Source organism: Scyliorhinus canicula, chromosome 20 (assembly GCF_902713615.1).
Source record: "Scyliorhinus canicula chromosome 20, sScyCan1.1, whole genome shotgun sequence".
Classification (NCBI taxonomy): Eukaryota; Metazoa; Chordata; class Chondrichthyes; order Carcharhiniformes; family Scyliorhinidae; genus Scyliorhinus; species Scyliorhinus canicula.
In genome coordinates this window covers 1,430,469-1,447,309 of record NC_052165.1, presented here as the reverse complement: position 1 = coordinate 1,447,309, position 16,841 = coordinate 1,430,469, and the positions used below count along the sequence as shown (strand labels likewise).

The following is a 16,841-nucleotide window of genomic DNA, read 5'->3' as shown; positions in this document are numbered from 1 at the left end:
CTATACCCTGGGATATTTAGTTGCCAGTCTTGCCCTTCCCTCAACCAAGTCTCAGTAATACCAATAACATCATATTCCCAGGTACTAATCCAAGCCCTAAGTTCATCTGCCTTACCTGCTACACTTCTCACATTAAAACAAATGCACCTCAGACCATCTGTCCCTTTGCGTTCATCATCTCTTCCCTCTCTACTCTTCCCCTTAGTCACATTGAGTTTATTATCTAGTACCTTACTGGCTTTAGTTGCTGCCTCTTTACTGACCTCTAACTTCCTAATCTGGTTCCCATCCCCCTGCCATATTAGTTTAAAACCTCTCCAACAGTGTTAGCAAAAGCACCCCCTAGGACATTGGTTCCAGTCCTGCCCAGGTGTAGACCATCCGATTTGTAATGGTCCCACCGCCCCAGAACCGGCTCCAATGTCCCAAAAATCTGAACCCCTCCCTCCTGCACCATCTCTCAAGCCACGTATTCATTCTGACTATTCTTGAATTTCTACTCTGACTGTCTCGTGGCACTGGTAGCAATCCTGAGATTACGACCTCTGCCGCCAGTAGTGAGCCGTGTGTCTCCGGCCCCAGAGCCCCAGATAATGCCCGCTGGGGCATTGAAGGCCACGGGTTGAGATAACAGCTGGCCGCCTCTGCCTCAGATGTGCATCCTGGGGACACACCTAGATGTAGCGATATGGACAGCATGGTAGCACAGTGGTTAGCACTGTGGCTTCACGGCGCGTTCCAGGTTCGATTCTCTGTGCGGAGTCAGCACGTTTTCCACGTGTCTGCGTGGGTTTCCTCCGGGCGCTCCGGTTTCCTCCCACAAGTCCTGAAAGACGGGCTGTTAGGTGAATTGGACATTCTGAATTCTCTCTCTGTGACCCAAACAGACGCCGGAGTGTGGCGACTAGGGGATTTTCACAGTAACTTCATTGCAGTGTTAATGTAAGCCTACTTGTGATACCAAAGATTATTATTCGAGCTAGGAAGATGAAGCATGCAATAGATCACTGAGGGCACCGAGAGAGAGGGTTGGAGGGTGGGTAGGAGGTGGGTGGGGGGGGGGGTGGTGAGGGGTGGTGGGGAAGGTGAAGTGGCACCTTCGGGCGAGTGGGGAACTGTATGCCATCTCTGACACATTAAAAACCTTGAGCACAACCAGTATGACGCCTCTGTCACTTCCTTCCACAATGCAGCCCGACCTCCGTACCCTTGGCCTATCTCTCCAGGCATCTCCTCCTCCCCGTGGCACTCACCCACTCTCCAGTCGTGGACATCTCCCCGGGGCTGTGTCCCATCCCCTGGGTGTTCGGATGTTGGTGCTGTGTGTGTGGTGTTGTCTCCCACAGTATCCTGACATCAGTGTCTGATTGGTTACGCTGGGCAATGACTCCCACATGTTGCATGGCCCAGCCACCCACGGGGATATGATGTGTGAAGTGCCCACTTAACCACGATTGCTAATTCCCTTTTAGCGATACCTTCAGTCGCACGGCCAGATACCTTGGCGGTCGATGGGGGTTATGGGTGGTCGGTCGGGAGAGACTGGCAGGGACTAGGGTTGCCCCCGGAACGGGTACACACGATTCAGGGTTGGCATGTTGGCATGAGCCGCGTGCGGTTCCCCCTACCCCCATGCCACCCCCTTCCCTTTCCCATGGCAGCCCACCCTTCCGTATGGTGCCCCCCCCCCACCCCACCTAGTGCAGGTCCCCTAGCCCCCACCGAGCATGGAGCAGCAAACCCAGTGACCACGGGCCGTTTGCCTGTGAGCGCAGATGGCCACTCCCCTCCCCAGCCTCCCACAGAAACTCTTCCGCCAGGTTCACGTTTTCCGAAAGGACTACTAATTGGCGCCAGCGTGAGCACCTGCTGGGGAGGCCGCTGGGTGACGGGTGGCATCAGTGAGGACGCTGCGCGTGTTTCAAAATGCCATTATGTCATATTGACGTACCCTCACTCATGTGTAAGTAATAGTATTTGTGGGAAATTCTCTGTATGGTTATTTTACCCTTGTTTATCTAATTTAACAACAGCTTCCGATATTCAGAATTTATTGAGCGTGTTGAAGAAGCGAGAAATATTAGAACAACCTTATTCAGCGGACAAGAAAGTTGCCAATCCTTCTACCAACCGTCAGCAGACACAGAGTCCATTGCATGAGGTATCACCAAATCCTTCTGAGGTAGTGTTTTATCGCGAGTATGCAGACAACCAACAAAATTACCCTTATCCTGATGGAGCATCTTATCCTTATCCTGAGACCGATAAACTAAAGGAATACCACCCTTTTCCTGAAGTAATGCAGCCTCTTAATCGCATGGTGGAGCCTCTTCCTGATCCTGAAATCACCATCGGTGGTCTTTCATCACATCCTGTCAGTAATGATGAAATAGAGCAACAGTATTATTCCGAAGTTCTCGCTCAACCTTCCACTGAAGTGATGCATTCGCTTCACCCGGATGATGCATCTCCGCCTTACACTGAAATGGCAACATTACCATATCCGAAAAAGGCACTTTTACCACCGCCTAAAATGTCAGCTCCACCTTTGGCTAAAGGGACAGCGCTTATTTCTCCTGGAACGCAGCCAGTGCAAAATCCTAAAGGGCCAACACCATCTTCTGCAGATGCAGCATCTGCACATTATCCTGTCAATTCATCCCAGACTTTCGCTAATGCAGCACCTCCTCCAGAAACTGTTGTAGCAACTTCACCTGAAGTGGCATCGCCACGATCACCTGAATTGGTACCTTCACCTTCACCTGAAGTGGCATCACCACGAACACCAGAACTTGCATCACCACCTTCACCAGAAGTGGCATCACCACCTTCACCAGACGTGGCATCGCCACGATCACCAGAAGTGGCATCACCACCTTCAGCAGAAGTGGCATCGCCACCTTCACCAGATGTGGCATCACCACCTTCAGCAGAAGTGGCATTGCCACGATCACCAGACGTGGCATCACCACCTTCACCAGAAGTGGCATCGCCGCGATCACCAGACGTGGCATCGCCACCTTCAGCAGATGTGGCATCACCACCTTCAGCAGAAGTGGCATCGCCACCTTCACCAGATGTGGCATCACCACCTTCACCAGATGTGGCATCACCACAATCACCTGAAGTGGCATCGCCACCTTCACCAGATGTGGCATCACCACGATCACCAGATATGGCATCACCACCTTCACCTGAAGTGGCATCGCCACCTTCAGCAGAAGTGGCATCACCACCTTCAGCAGACGTGGCATCACCACGATCACCAGACGTGGCATCACCACCTTCATCTCAATTGGCACCAGCACCTTCACCTGGGGAAGCAACACCAGCTTCACCTGACGTGGCATCACCACCTTCACCAGAAGTGGCATCGCCGCGATCACCAGAAGTGGCATCACCACCTTCACCTGAAGTGGCATCGCCACCTTCACCAGAAGTGGCATCGCCACCTTCACCAGATGTGGCATCACCACGATCACCAGATATGGCATCACCACAATCACCTGACGTGGCATCACCACCTTCACCAGAAGTGGCATCGCCGCGATCACCAGATATGGCATCACCACAATCACCTGAAGTGGCATCACCACCTTCACCAGAAATGGCATCACCACGATCACCTGAAATGGCATCACCACCTTCATCTCAATTGGCACCAGCACCTTCACCTGGGGAAGCAACACCAGCTTCACCTGACGTGGCATCACCACCTTCACCAGAAGTGGCATCGCCGCGATCACCAGAAGTGGCATCACCACCTTCACCTGAAGTGGCATCACCACCTTCACCAGAAGTGGCATCACCACCTTCACCAGAAGTGGCATCACCACCTTCATCTCAATTGGCACCAGCACCTTCACCTGGGGAAGCAACACCAGCTTCACCTGAATTGGCATCACCACGATCACCTGAATTGACACCGCAACCTTCATCTAAAGTATCAGCACAATCTTCGCCTCAGTTGGCACCAGCAACTTCACCTGAATTTGCATCACCCCCTTCACTTGAAGTGGCATCCCCACGATCACCAGATGTAGCACCACAACCTTCACCTGAAACATCACAATCATCTGCACCTGAATTGGCACCAGCACAATCACCTGGGGTGGCATCACCATCTTCACCTGAATTGGCATTGCCACGATCACCTGAAATGGCATCAGCATCTTCAGCAGATGTGGCATCACCGCCCACATCAGAAGTCGTATCACCACCTTCACCAGACGTGGCATCGCCGCGATCACCTGAAGTGGCATCACCATCTTCACCAGATGTGGCATCACCACCCACATCAGAAGTCGTATCACCACTTTCACCAGTTGTTGCATCGCCACGATCACCAGAAGTGGCATCACCACCTTCACCAGACGTGGCATCGCCACGATCACCAGATATGGCATCACCACCTTCAGCAGACGTGGCATCACCACCTTCACCAGACGTGGCATCACCACCTTCACCAGACGTGGCATCGCCACGATCACCAGATATGGCATCACCACCTTCACCAGATGTGGCATCACCACCTTCACCAGTCGTGGCATCACCACCTTCACCAGACGTGGCATCGCCACGATCACCAGATATGGCATCACCACCTTCACCAGACGTGGCATCACCACCTTCACCAGACGTGGCATCACCACCTTCACCAGTCGTGGCATTGCCACGATCACCAGATATAGTATCACCACCTTCACCAGAAGTCGCATCACCACCTTCACCAGAAATGGCATCGCCACGATCACCTGAAATGGCATCACAACCTTCATCTCAATTGGCACCAGCACCTTCACCTGGGGAAGCAACACCAGCTTCACCTGAATTGGCATCACCACGAACACCTGAATTTTCATCACCATCTGCACCTGAAATGGCATTGCCACCTTCACCAGACGTGGCATCATCACCCACACCAGATATGGCATCACCACCTTCACCAGAAGTGGCATCACCACCCACACCAGATGTGGCATCACCACCTTCATCTGAAGTAGGTTCACCATCTTCTCCTGAACTGGTAGCTCGATCTTCACCTGAAGTGCATTCACCACCTTCACCTGAATTACCATCACCACCTTCACCAGACGTGGCATCTCCACGAACATCTGAAATGGCATTGTCACCTTCCCCAGAAGTGGCATCACCACCCACACCAGATGTGGCATCACCACGAACACTTGAAATGGCATCACCACCTTCACCAGATGTGGCATCGCCACGATCACCTGAAGTGTCATCGCCACCTTCACCAGATGTGTCATCGCCACCTTCAGCAGACGTGGCATCACCACGAACACCTGAATTGGCACCTCTATCTTTAATTGAAAAGGAACCTCCATCTTCATCTGTAGTGGGACCACTACCATCCTCTGAGCTGAGCTCTTACATGGCACGTTCACCTTCATCTGATGTGGCACCTATTCTGGTATCTGAATTAGCACCTCTCCAATTGCACGTGGCACCTCCCCCATCACCTGATAGGGCCACCCTGCCCTCATTGGACATGCCCTCACATGACACAAGATCCCCCCCATCACCTGATATCAGGTTCCGACCATCGCTAAAAGTAGCTCCTCCATCTCATCCTGAAGGGCTATTAATGCGTGCCCCTGAAATGATGTCTTCATCTTATTTTGAAACGGCACATCTGCCACATTCTAAACTGCATCCTCCGCCTTATCCTCAAGTAACATCGCTGCCTCATTCTGAAGAGTTCTCTCCACCGCATCCTGATGTGAAGACTCTACCTCACCCTGAAGTGTCATTCCTGCCAAAAGCTTCAGCTTATCTCAAACTGGTGCCTTCCCCTTATCCTGCAACAATATCTCCACCTCATCCTGAAGCAGCATCATCATTGTATCCTGAAGCAGCACCTCTTCCTTATCAAGAAATGCGATCTCCAACTCAACCAGATATGGGGTTCCTACTTCACCCTGAGGCCATATCCCCACCTCATCCTGAAATGGCATCTCAGCTTTATACTGAAGCAGCATCCCAGCCTTATTCTAGAAAGATATCACAACCTCATCAAAAATTGAAATCTTCACCTGATCTTAGAATTAAACCTCTGCTTTATCCTCGAATGAAAATACCATCTTATCCTGAAGGTGGGAATCATGCTAAAACCATGTCTCCATCATACCCTGAAGAACCTCTTCCAATTTACCAAGTAGAGGCACCTTCATCTGAAATGGCATCTTTGGCTCATCATAAAAAACCTTATCCATATTCTTCTGCTGCGGAACAGAAACTGGATCAATCTCATCCATATTTTGACACAATTCCTGATTTTCAGCCTGCAGACCTGGGCCAGAAATACAAAGAAGCCTGTCTCCCTGGGTGGACTCATTATCAATATTCATCATCTTGTTATCAATTCTTCCCCAAGATGAAAAAAACCTGGATAGAAGCTGAGGTAAGCCAAAATGTCTCAATTTTATTTTTTTTATGTCTAACTTCTTGAGCTGATTGTTGCAATGGTAATGATAGACGCCTAGAACCATGAAACTGTATACTGTAGAGACCATTACAATATAATCAGGTATGGAGTTCCTATAACAATGAAGATGTGACACATGACTGACAACAGTCACAAGTCAGGATGGTGTGAAATATTGTTGTAAATTGAAGCCAGACAGGTGGTTGATGTGATGGTAGGGGAGCATTTTAGTGATAGCAACCACAACATGGTGCAATTTAAGTTTGTTATGGACCAGGAAAGAGTCAAATTGCAGAAAAGTGCTTGGATTGGGGGAGAGCAGACTTTGGTAAAGTAAGGCAGGATCTGGCCAACCTGGATTGAAACACGTTACTGGTGAGAAGATCTATAGAAGAGAAATGGAGGTGTTCAAAGAAGAAATGGGGAGGATACAACATGTTCTCTCGAGGGTAATAGGAAGGACTAACAAGCCCAGAGAACCATGGATGACCAGCGACCTTCAGGATGCGATGAGAAGGAAGAGAGAGACTTGTAGCAAGTACAAGGGGAGCAAATCAACAGAGGCATTAGGGAAGTACAGAAAGTGGAGGATGGAGCTTAAGAAATCAATTAGGAGGGGCAGCACGGTGGCACAGTGGTTAGCATTGCTGCCTACGGCGCTGAGGACCCGGGTTCGAACCCCGGCCCTGGGTCACTGTCCATGTGGAGTTTGCACATTCTCCCCGTGACTGCGTGGGTTTCGCCCCCACAACCCAAAGATGTGCAGGGTAGGTGGATTGGCCATGCTAAATTGCCCCTTAATTGGAAAAAATAATTGGGTACTCTAAATTTATAAAAAGGAGATTGTGTATTGAGTCTGAAGAGATAGGAGAGGTCTTGAACAAATATTTTTCTTCAGTATTTACAAACGAGAAGGGCCATATTGTTGGAGAGGACAGTGTGAAACAGACTGGTAAGCTCGAGGAGATACTTGTTAGGAAGGAAGATGTGTTGGGCGTTTTGAAAAACTTGAGGATAGACAAGTCCCCCGGGTCTGACAGGATATATCCAAGGATTCTATGGGAAGCAAGAAATTAAATTGCAGAGCCATTGGCAATGATCTTTTCGTCCTCGCTGTCAACAGGGGTGGTATCAGAGGATTGGAGAGTGGCGAATGTCGTGCCCCTGTTCAAAAAAGGGAATAGGGATAACCCTGGGAATTACAGGCCAGTTAGTCTTACTTCGGTGGTAGGCAAAGTAATGGAAAGGGTACTGAGGGATAGGATTTCTGAGCATCTGGAAAGGCACTGCTTGATTAGGGATAGTCAGCACGGATTTCTGAGGGGTAGGTCTTGCCTTACAAGTCTTATTGACTTCTTTGAGGAGGTGACCAAGCATGTGGATGAAGGTAAAGCAGTGGATGTAGTGTACATGCATTTTAGTAAGGCATTTGATAAGGTTCCCCATTGTAGGCTTGTGCAGAAAGTAAGGAGGCAAGGGATAGTGGGAAATTTGGCCAGTTGGATAACGAACTGGCTAACCGATAGAAGACAGAGAGTGGTGGTGGATGGCAAATATTCAGCCTGGAGCCCAGTTACCAGTGGCGTACCGCAGGGATCAGTTCTGGTCCTCTGCTGTTTGTGATTTTCATTAATGACTTGGATGAGGGAGTTGAAGGGTGGGTCAGTAAATTTGCAGATGATATGAAGATTGGTGGAGTTGTGGATAGTGAGGAGGGCTGTTGTCGGCTGCAAAGAGACATAGATAGGATGCAGAGCTGGGCTGAGAAGTGGCAGATGGAGTTTAACCCTGACAAGTGTGAGGTTGTCCATTTTGGAAGGACAAATATGAATGCAAAATAGAAGGTTAATGGTAGGGTTCTTGGCAATGTGGAGGAGCAGAGAGATCGTGGGGTCTATGTTCATAGATCTTTGAAAGTTGCCACTCAAGTGGATAGAGCTGTGAAGAAGGCCTATGGTGTGCTAGCGTTCATTAGCAGAGGGATTGAATTTAAGAGCCGTGAGGTGATGATGCAGCTGTACAAAACCTTGGTCAGGCCACATTTGGAGTACTGTATACAGTTCTGGTCACCTCATTTTAGGAAGGATGTGGAAGCTTTGGAAAAGGTGCAAAGGAGATTTACCAGGATGTTGCCTGGAATGGAGAGTAGGTCATACGAGGAAAGGTTGAGGGTGCTAGGCCTTTTCTCATTAGAACGGAGAAGGATGAGGGGTGACTTGATAGAGGTTTATAAGATGATCAGGGGAATAGATAGACAGTCAGAGACTTTTTTCCCAGGTGGAACAAACCATTACAAGGGGACATAAATTTAAGGTGAATGGTGGAAGATATAGGGGGGATGTCAGAGGTAAGTTCTTTCCCCAGAGAGTAGTGGGGGCATGGAATGCACTGCCTGTGGAAGTAGTTGAGTCGGAAACGTTAGGGACCTTCAAGCGGCTATTGGATAGGTACATGGATTAGGGTAGAATAATGGAGTGTAGATTAATTTATTTTTTAAGGACAGCACGGTAGCATTGTGGATAGCACAATTGCTTCACAGCTCCAGGGTCCCAAGTTCAATTTCGACTTGGGTCACTGTCTGTGTGGAGTCTGCACATCCTCCCCGTGTGTGCGTGGGTTTCCTCCGGGTACTCCGGTTTCCTCCCACAGTCAAAGATGTGCAGGTTTTGTGGATTGGCCGTGCTAAATTGCCCTTAGTGTCCAAAATTCTATGATTAACCTAGGATAAAAGTTTGGCGCAACATCGTGGGCCGAAGGGCCTGTTCTGTGCTGTATTTCTCTATTTCTATTTCTATTTCTAATTAGGAGAGCAAAGAGGGAATATGAGAAATCTCCTGCTGGTAAAAGTAGGGAAAATCCCAAGATATTCCATAAGTATATCAATGGGAATAGGGTAACTAGGGAAAACGTAGGGCCCATTAGGGACCAAGGGGGTATCTGTGGGTGGAGCCAGAGGACATTGCTAGGTGTTAAATTAATATTCTACGTCTGTCTTCAGCCAGGGAATGAGAAGGTGGATATAGAAGTCAGGGCGAGAGGTGCTGAGGTTCTTGAAATGAAATGAAAATGAAAATCGCTTATTGTCACGAGTAGGCTTCAATGAAGTTACTGTGAAAAGCCCCTAGTCGCCACATTCCGGCACCTGTCCGGGGAGGCTGATACGGGAATTGAACCGTGCTGCTGGCCTGCTTGGTCTGCTTTAAAAGCCAGCGATTTAGCCTGGTGAGCTAAATCAGCCCCTGAGCAAATTGTCATAGGGAGGGACAAGGTATTGGAGGTGTTGGCAGGATTAAAAGTGGTGAAATCTCCAGGTCTGGATGAATAGTGTCCCAGGCTGCTGTGGGAGGCGAGGGAGGAGATTTTAGGGGTCCTGATCCAAATTTTTAATTCTTCTCTGGCCATGGGGGAAGTGCCGGAGGACAGCTAATGTGGTCCCACTAGTTAAGAAAGGCTGTGGGGATAAGCCAGGGAACAACAGGCCAGTCAGTCTCACGTCAGTGGTTGGGAAACTAATGGAAAAAATTCTGAAGGAGAGAATCTATCTCCACTTGGAGGCAAGGTTTGATCAGGAATAGTCAGCATGGCTTTGTCAGAGAGAGGTCATGCCTAACTAATTTGATTGATTTTTTTTAAGCATGGGACTAAGTATGTAGATGAGGGTAGTGCAGTTGATGTAATTTGATTTGATTTGATTTATTGTCACATGTACCAAAGTACAGTGAAAAGTATTTTTCTGCGGCCAAGGGAACGTACCCAGTCCGTACATAGTAGACAAAAAGAATAATCGACAGAGAACATTGACAAATGGTACATCGACAAACAGTGATTGGTTTCAGTGCAGAACAAGAGACCAAACAAAGCAAATACATGAGCAAGAGCAGCATAGGGCATCGTGAATAGTGTTCTTACAGGGAACAGATCAGTCCAAGGGAGAGTCGTTGAGGAGTCTGGTAGCTGTGGGGAAGAAGCTGTTCCTATGTCTGGATGTGCGGATCTTCAGACTTCTGTACCTTCTGTCTGATGGAAGGGTCTGAAGAGGGCAAAGCCTGGGTGGGAGGAGTCCTTCAAGGGTAAATCATATAACAAAACCACAGACCAAGCATGTCAAATGAGGTTTAAAAAAGCCAAAAAAATTGAAACTATTTTCTTTTCTGTTTAAGATGCAATGTCAACAAATTGAGCCACGTGGTCACCTTGCCTCCATACACGGCAATAAACACAATCAATTCATTCAAAATCTGATTAAGGCTGACGACACATCACGACCTAAAACTTGGATTGGCCTTAGCGATTGTTACCAGGTAAAGTGACTTTATTTCTTATGGTCTTAGCATCATTGTGAGTGATGCCACCGTGGGGCCCTTTAAAAGGTTCTGGTTTTTTTAACCAAGGCTTTCTTCCATTTAAAATAAACATTACAAGTTACTTGCTTGCTTTACTGATACATAGACCTTAAAATCATGAGGAAATTTCTCACACAGGAGGGTCTTTTTCTGTGGAGCGATGGATCTCTCACAGATTTCACAAAGTGGAAGAAAGGCCAACCTGACAATATGGAGGAAGACGAGAACTGCGTGCACATTAACTATGGAGGTATGTTCACTCTTTAGAATGTGTCTCAAATGCACCTCATGCAAACAAATTCCAGATATCATATCATAGAATTTACAGTGCAGAAGGAGGCCACTCGGCCCATCGAGTCTGCACCGGCTCTTGGAAAGAGCACCCTACCCGAGGTCAACACCTCCACCCTATCCCCGTAACCCAGTAACCCCACCCAACACTAAGGGCAATTTATCATGGCCAATCCATAATGAAGAACTGACTCCTACACTGAAGCAATCATGCCATTTTTCATTGAGTGACGATAGAATGATGCTCAGAAATAGCCCTGTTGGATGGGTTAACATTTTCCCATTGGATCAGAGGTTTACAGTGTCTAAATTCGAAAACACCCAGTGACACTCATCAGTTCGAGTTTGAGCCAACAAATGTGCTAGGTTGCTGATTCACCCATATTAAGCTTAGGATCGTATGACTTATAGGCCCTGCTCAGGACTGTGATAACTAGTCAAGTCTCCATCAATCTGAGGGTTAGTCAGACGGAGGAAAGTGGTGGTGGATGGGGATTGTTCAGTCTTCTTTTGAGGAAGAAGCGGAGATTGTCCAATATTTTCTGTTTTTGTTGCAGATTCCAACATCTGCAGTAATTTGCTTTTATCCCCTTTACTATCTCTTCTCGAAGGGGAAGACTGCCAGCTCCTCTAACCTATCCTCATCACTCAACTGCCTTCACATCTGGAAGCACCCGGAAATCTGTTCTGCATTCTCTCTAATACCTTCACATCCTTATTAAAGTCTAGTGCCCAGCACTGGAAACAAATAGGAGAGCTAGGAGGGGGCAGGAGAAATCCTTGGCGGGTCGGATCAAGGAAAAGCCCAAGGCTTTTGCTCTTATGTGAGAAATAAAAGAATGACCAGGGTGAGGGTAGGGCCGGTCAAGGACAGTAGTGGGAACTTCTGCATGGAGTCAGAAGAAATAGGAGAGGCGTTGAATGAATACTTTTCTTCAGTGTTTACCAAGGAGAGGGACCATGTTTTTGAGGATGAGAGTGTGATACAGGCGGGTGGGCTGGAGGAGGTAGATGTTCTGAGGGAGGATGTATTAGCAATTTTGAAAATCCTGAGGGTCGACAAGTCCCCTGGGCCAGATGGGTTATATCCAAGGATTCTTTGGGAGGCAAGGGATGAGATTGCAGAGCCTTTGGCTTTGATCTTTGGGTCCTCACTGTCCACGGAGATAGTGCCAGAGGACTGGAGAGTGGCGAATGTTGTTCCTCTGTTCAAGAAAGGAAATAGGAATGACCCTGGTAATTATAAGTCGGTTAGTCTTACTTCGGTGGTCGGTAAGTTCATGGAAAAGGTCCTGAAGGATAGGATTTATGACCATTTGGAAAGATGCCGCTTAATCCGGGATAGTCAACATGGATTTGTGAAGGGTAAGTCTTGCCTCACAAATTTGATTGAATTCTTTGAGGAGGTAACTAAGTGTGTAGATGAAGGTAGAGCAGTTGATGTTGTATACATGGATTTTAGTAAGGTGTTTGATAAGGTTCCCCATGGTCGGCTCATGAAGAAAGTAAGGAGGTGTGGGATAGAGGGAAATTTGGCCAATTGGATAAGTAACTGGCTATCACATAGAAGACAGAGGGTGGTGGTGGATGGAAAATTTTCAGACTGGAGATCAGTTAGCAGCGGTGTACCACAGGGATCAGTGCTGGGTCCTCTGCTATTTGTGGTTTTTATCAATGACTTGGAGGAGGGGGCTGAAGGGTGAGTCAGTAAATTTGCTGATGACACCAAGATTGGTGGAGTAGTGGATGAGGTGGAGGGCTGTTGTAGGCTGCAAAGAGACATTGACAGGATGCAGAGCTGGGCCGAAAAATGGCAGATGGAGTTTAACCCTGATAAGTGCGAGGTGATTCATTTTGTGGGAAAAATTTGAATGTGGATTACAGGGTCAACGGCAGGGTTCTGAGGAATGTGGAGGAACAGAGAGATCTTGGGGTTCATGTCCACAGATCTCTGAAGGTTGCCACTCATGTGGATAGAGCCGTGAAGAAGGCCTATCGTGTTTTAGCGTTTATTATTGGGTTTAAGAGCCGCGGGGTTATGCTGCAACTATACATGACCCTGGTGAGACCACATTTGGAGTATTGTGTGCAGTTCTGGTCACCTCACTATAGGAAGGATGTGGAAGCATTGCAAAGGGTGCAAAGGAGATTTACCTGGATGCTGCCTGGTTTGGAGGGTAGGTCTTATGAGGAAAGATTGAGGGAGCTAGGGCTTTTCTCTTTGGAGCGGAGGAGGATGAGAGGTGACTTAATAGAGGTTTATAAGATGATGAGGGGGGATAGATAGAGTGGACGTTCAGAGACTATTGGCTCGGGTGGATGCAGCTGTTATAAACAAAGAACAAAGAAAATTACAGCTCAGGAACAGGCCCTTCGGCCCTCCCAGCCTGCGCCGATCCTGATCCTTTATCTAAACCTGTCGCCTATTTGCCAAAGTCTACTTCCCTCTGTTCCCGCCCGTTAATATACCTGTCTAGATGCTTCTTAAATGATGCTATCGTGCCCGCCTCTACCACCTCCGCTGGCAAAGCGTTCCAGGCACCCACCACCCTCTCTTAAACTTTCCCCCTCTCACTTTGAAATCGTGACATCTTGTAACTGACACCCCCACTCTTGGAAAAAGCTTGTTACTATCCACCCTGTCCATACCTCTCATAACTTTGTAGACTTCAATCAGGTCCCCCCTCAACCTCCGTCTTTCCAATGAAAACAATCCTAATCTACTCAACCTTTCTTCATAGCTAGCCCCCTCCGTACCAGGCAACATCCTGGTGAACCTCCTCTGCACCCTCTCTAAAGCATCCACATCCTTCTGGTGATGTGGCGACCAGAACTGCACGCAGTATTCCAAATGTGGCCTAACCAAAGTCCTATACAACTGTAACATGACCTGCCGACTCTTGTACTCAATACCCCGTCCGATGAAGGCAAGCATGCTGTATGCCTTCTTGACCACTCTATCAACCTGCGTTGCCACCTTCAGGGTACAATGGACCTGAACTCCCAGATCTCTCTACATCAATTTTCCCCAGGACCCTTCCATTGACCATATAGTCCGCTCTTGAATTTAATCTTCCAAAATGCATCACCTCGCATTTGCCTGGATTGAACTCCATCTGCCATTTCTCTGCCCAACTCTCCAATCTATCTATATTTTGTTGTATTCTCTGACAGTCCTCCTCGCTATCTGCAACTCCACCAATCTTTGTATCATTTGCAAACTTGCTAATCAGACCACCTATACCTTCCTCCAGGTCATTTATGTAGATCACAAACAACAGTGGTCCAAGCACGGATCCCTGTGGAACACCACTAGTCACCCTTCTCCATTTTGAGACACTCCCTTCCACCACTACTCTATGTCTCCTGTTACCCAGCGAGTTCTTTATCCATCTAGCTAGTACACCCTGAACCCCATACGACTTCACTTTTTCCATCAACCTGCCATGGGAAACCATATTAAACGCCTTAGTAAAGTCCATGTATATGACATCTACAGCCCTTCCCTCATCAATTCACTTTGTCACTTCCTCAAAGAATTCTATTCGGTTTGTAAGGCATGACCTTCCCTGCACAAAACCATGCTGCCTATCACTGATAAGTCTATTTTCTTCCAAATGTGAATAGATCCTATCCCTCAGTATCCCTTTAGAATATCCAAAACTTCCCCCTTCCGTATGACAACTTGACCGAGAGTATTTAAACATCCATCCCTAGCCTCAACATCCGTCTTCTCCCTCTCCTTTGTGAATACCGATGCAAAGTACTCATTATGAATCTCACCCATTTGCTCTGAGTCCACGCATAAATTCCCTCTTTTGTCTTTGAGTGGGGCAATCCTTTCTCTAGTTATTCTCTTGCTCCTTACATACGAATAAAAGGCTTTGGGATTTTCCTTAACCCTGTTAGCCAAAGATATTTCATGACCCCTTTTAGCCCTCTTTATTGCGCGTTTGAGATTCGTCCTACTTTCCCGATATTCCTCCAAAGCTTCATCAGTTTTGAGTTGACTCAATCTTATGAATGCTTCCTTTTTCATCTTAGCTAGTCTCACAATTTCACCCGTCATCCATGGTTCCCTAATCTTGCCATTTCTATCTTTCATTTTCACAGGAACATGTCTGTCCTGCACTCTAATCAACCTTTCCTTAAAAGACTCCCACATTTCAAATGTGGATTTACCCTTAAACAGCTGCTCCCAATCCACATTCCCTAGCTCCTGCCGAATTTTGTTATACTCTGCCTTTCCCCCAATTTAACACTCTTCCTTTCGGACCCCTCTTGTCCTTGTCCATGAGTATTCTAAAACTTACGGAATTGCGATCGCTATTCCCAAAGTAATTGCTGACTGAAACATCAACCACCCGGCCGGGATCATTCCCCAATACCAGGTCCAGTATGGCCCCTTCCCAAGTTGGACTATATACATACTGCTCTAAAAAACTCTCCTGGATGCTCCTTACAAACTCTGCTCCATCTACGCCTCCAACACTACACGAATCCCATTCAATGTTGGGGAAGTTAAAATCTCCCATCACAACCACCCTATTGCTCCTACATTGTTCTATAATCTGTCTACATATTTGTACCTCTACCTCACGCTCGCTTTTGGGAGGCCTGTAGTAAAGTCCCAACAATGTTACTGCACCCTTCCTATTTCTTAGCTCCACCCATATTGCCTCAGTGCTCGAATCCTCCATAGTGCCCTCCTTAATCACAGCTGTGATATCATCTCTGACCAGTAATGCAACTCCTCCACCCCTTCTACCTCCCTCTCTATCCCTCCTGAAGCATCTATACCCTGGGATATTCAGTTGCCAGTCCTGCCCTTCCCTCAACCAAGTCTCAGTAATACCAATAACATCATATTCCCAGGTACTGATCCAAGCCCTAAGTTCATCTGCCTTACCTGCTGCTCTTCTCGCATTAAAAGGGGGCATATCTGTAAGGGGCAAAATTCTCCCCTACCCGGCGGGGCTGGGGGTCCCGGCGTAGCGGAGTGGCGCCAACCACTTCGGCTTCGGGCCTCCCCAAAGGTGTGGAATTCTCCGCACCTTTGACGCCCGCCTGCCGCTGACGTCACCACCGGCGCATGCGTGGTAGGGGATTCTCTTCCGCCTCTGCCATGGTGAATGCCGTGGCGGCGGCGGAAGAAAAAGAGTTCCCCCACAGCACTGGCCCGCCCGCCGATCGGTGGGCCGCGATCCCCCCCCCCCCCCAGGACCCTGGGGGCCCGCTCGCGCTGCTGATCCCGCCGCCACCAGAGGTGGTTCAAACTACGGCGGCAGGAGAGGCCTCCCAGCGGCGGGATTACGGCCTATCGCGGGCCGGAGAATCGCCGCAGGGGGCTCGCCGATCGACGGGGCGTGATTCCCGCCCCCGCCAATTCCTGGGTGGCGGAGAATTCCGGCCTCGGTGGGGGCGGGATTTTCGCTGGTCCTGGGCGGTTCTCCGACCCTGCGGGGGGTCGGAGAATTTCGCACATGGTTCAAGGTGGGAGATATAGGAGGGATGTCCGAGGTAGGTTCTTTACTCAGAGAGTGGTTGGGATGTGGAATGGACTGCCTGCTGTGATAGTGGAGTCGGACACTTTAGGAACTCTCAAGCGGTTATTGGATAGGCACATGGAGCACATCAGAATGACAGGGAGTGGGATAGCTTGATCTTGGTTTAGGACAATGCTCAGCACAACATCGAGGGCCAAAGGGCCTGTTATATGTTCTATTGTGATGACATTAATATTGTTTTTAATAAAGGTC

At 48.3% G+C, this 16,841-nt stretch overlaps 2 protein-coding genes across 3 annotated transcripts in view; one reads left to right on the top strand and one right to left on the bottom strand.

Moving 5' to 3' along the window:
• Positions 1-16,841, bottom strand: part of LOC119955312 — a 198,889-nt gene that overhangs the window by 152,160 nt on the left and 29,888 nt on the right. The gene's annotated exons all lie outside the window — the stretch shown is intronic.
• LOC119955264 (proline-rich protein 36-like) overlaps positions 1-16,841 on the top strand; it is a 36,032-nt gene that overhangs the window by 17,242 nt on the left and 1,949 nt on the right. The window contains exons 2-4 of the mRNA XM_038781315.1: positions 2,034-6,424; positions 10,609-10,749; positions 10,930-11,041. Coding sequence (XP_038637243.1) covers positions 2,034-6,424; positions 10,609-10,749; positions 10,930-11,041 — 4,644 coding nt within the window. The remainder of the gene's footprint in view (positions 1-2,033; positions 6,425-10,608; positions 10,750-10,929; positions 11,042-16,841) is intronic.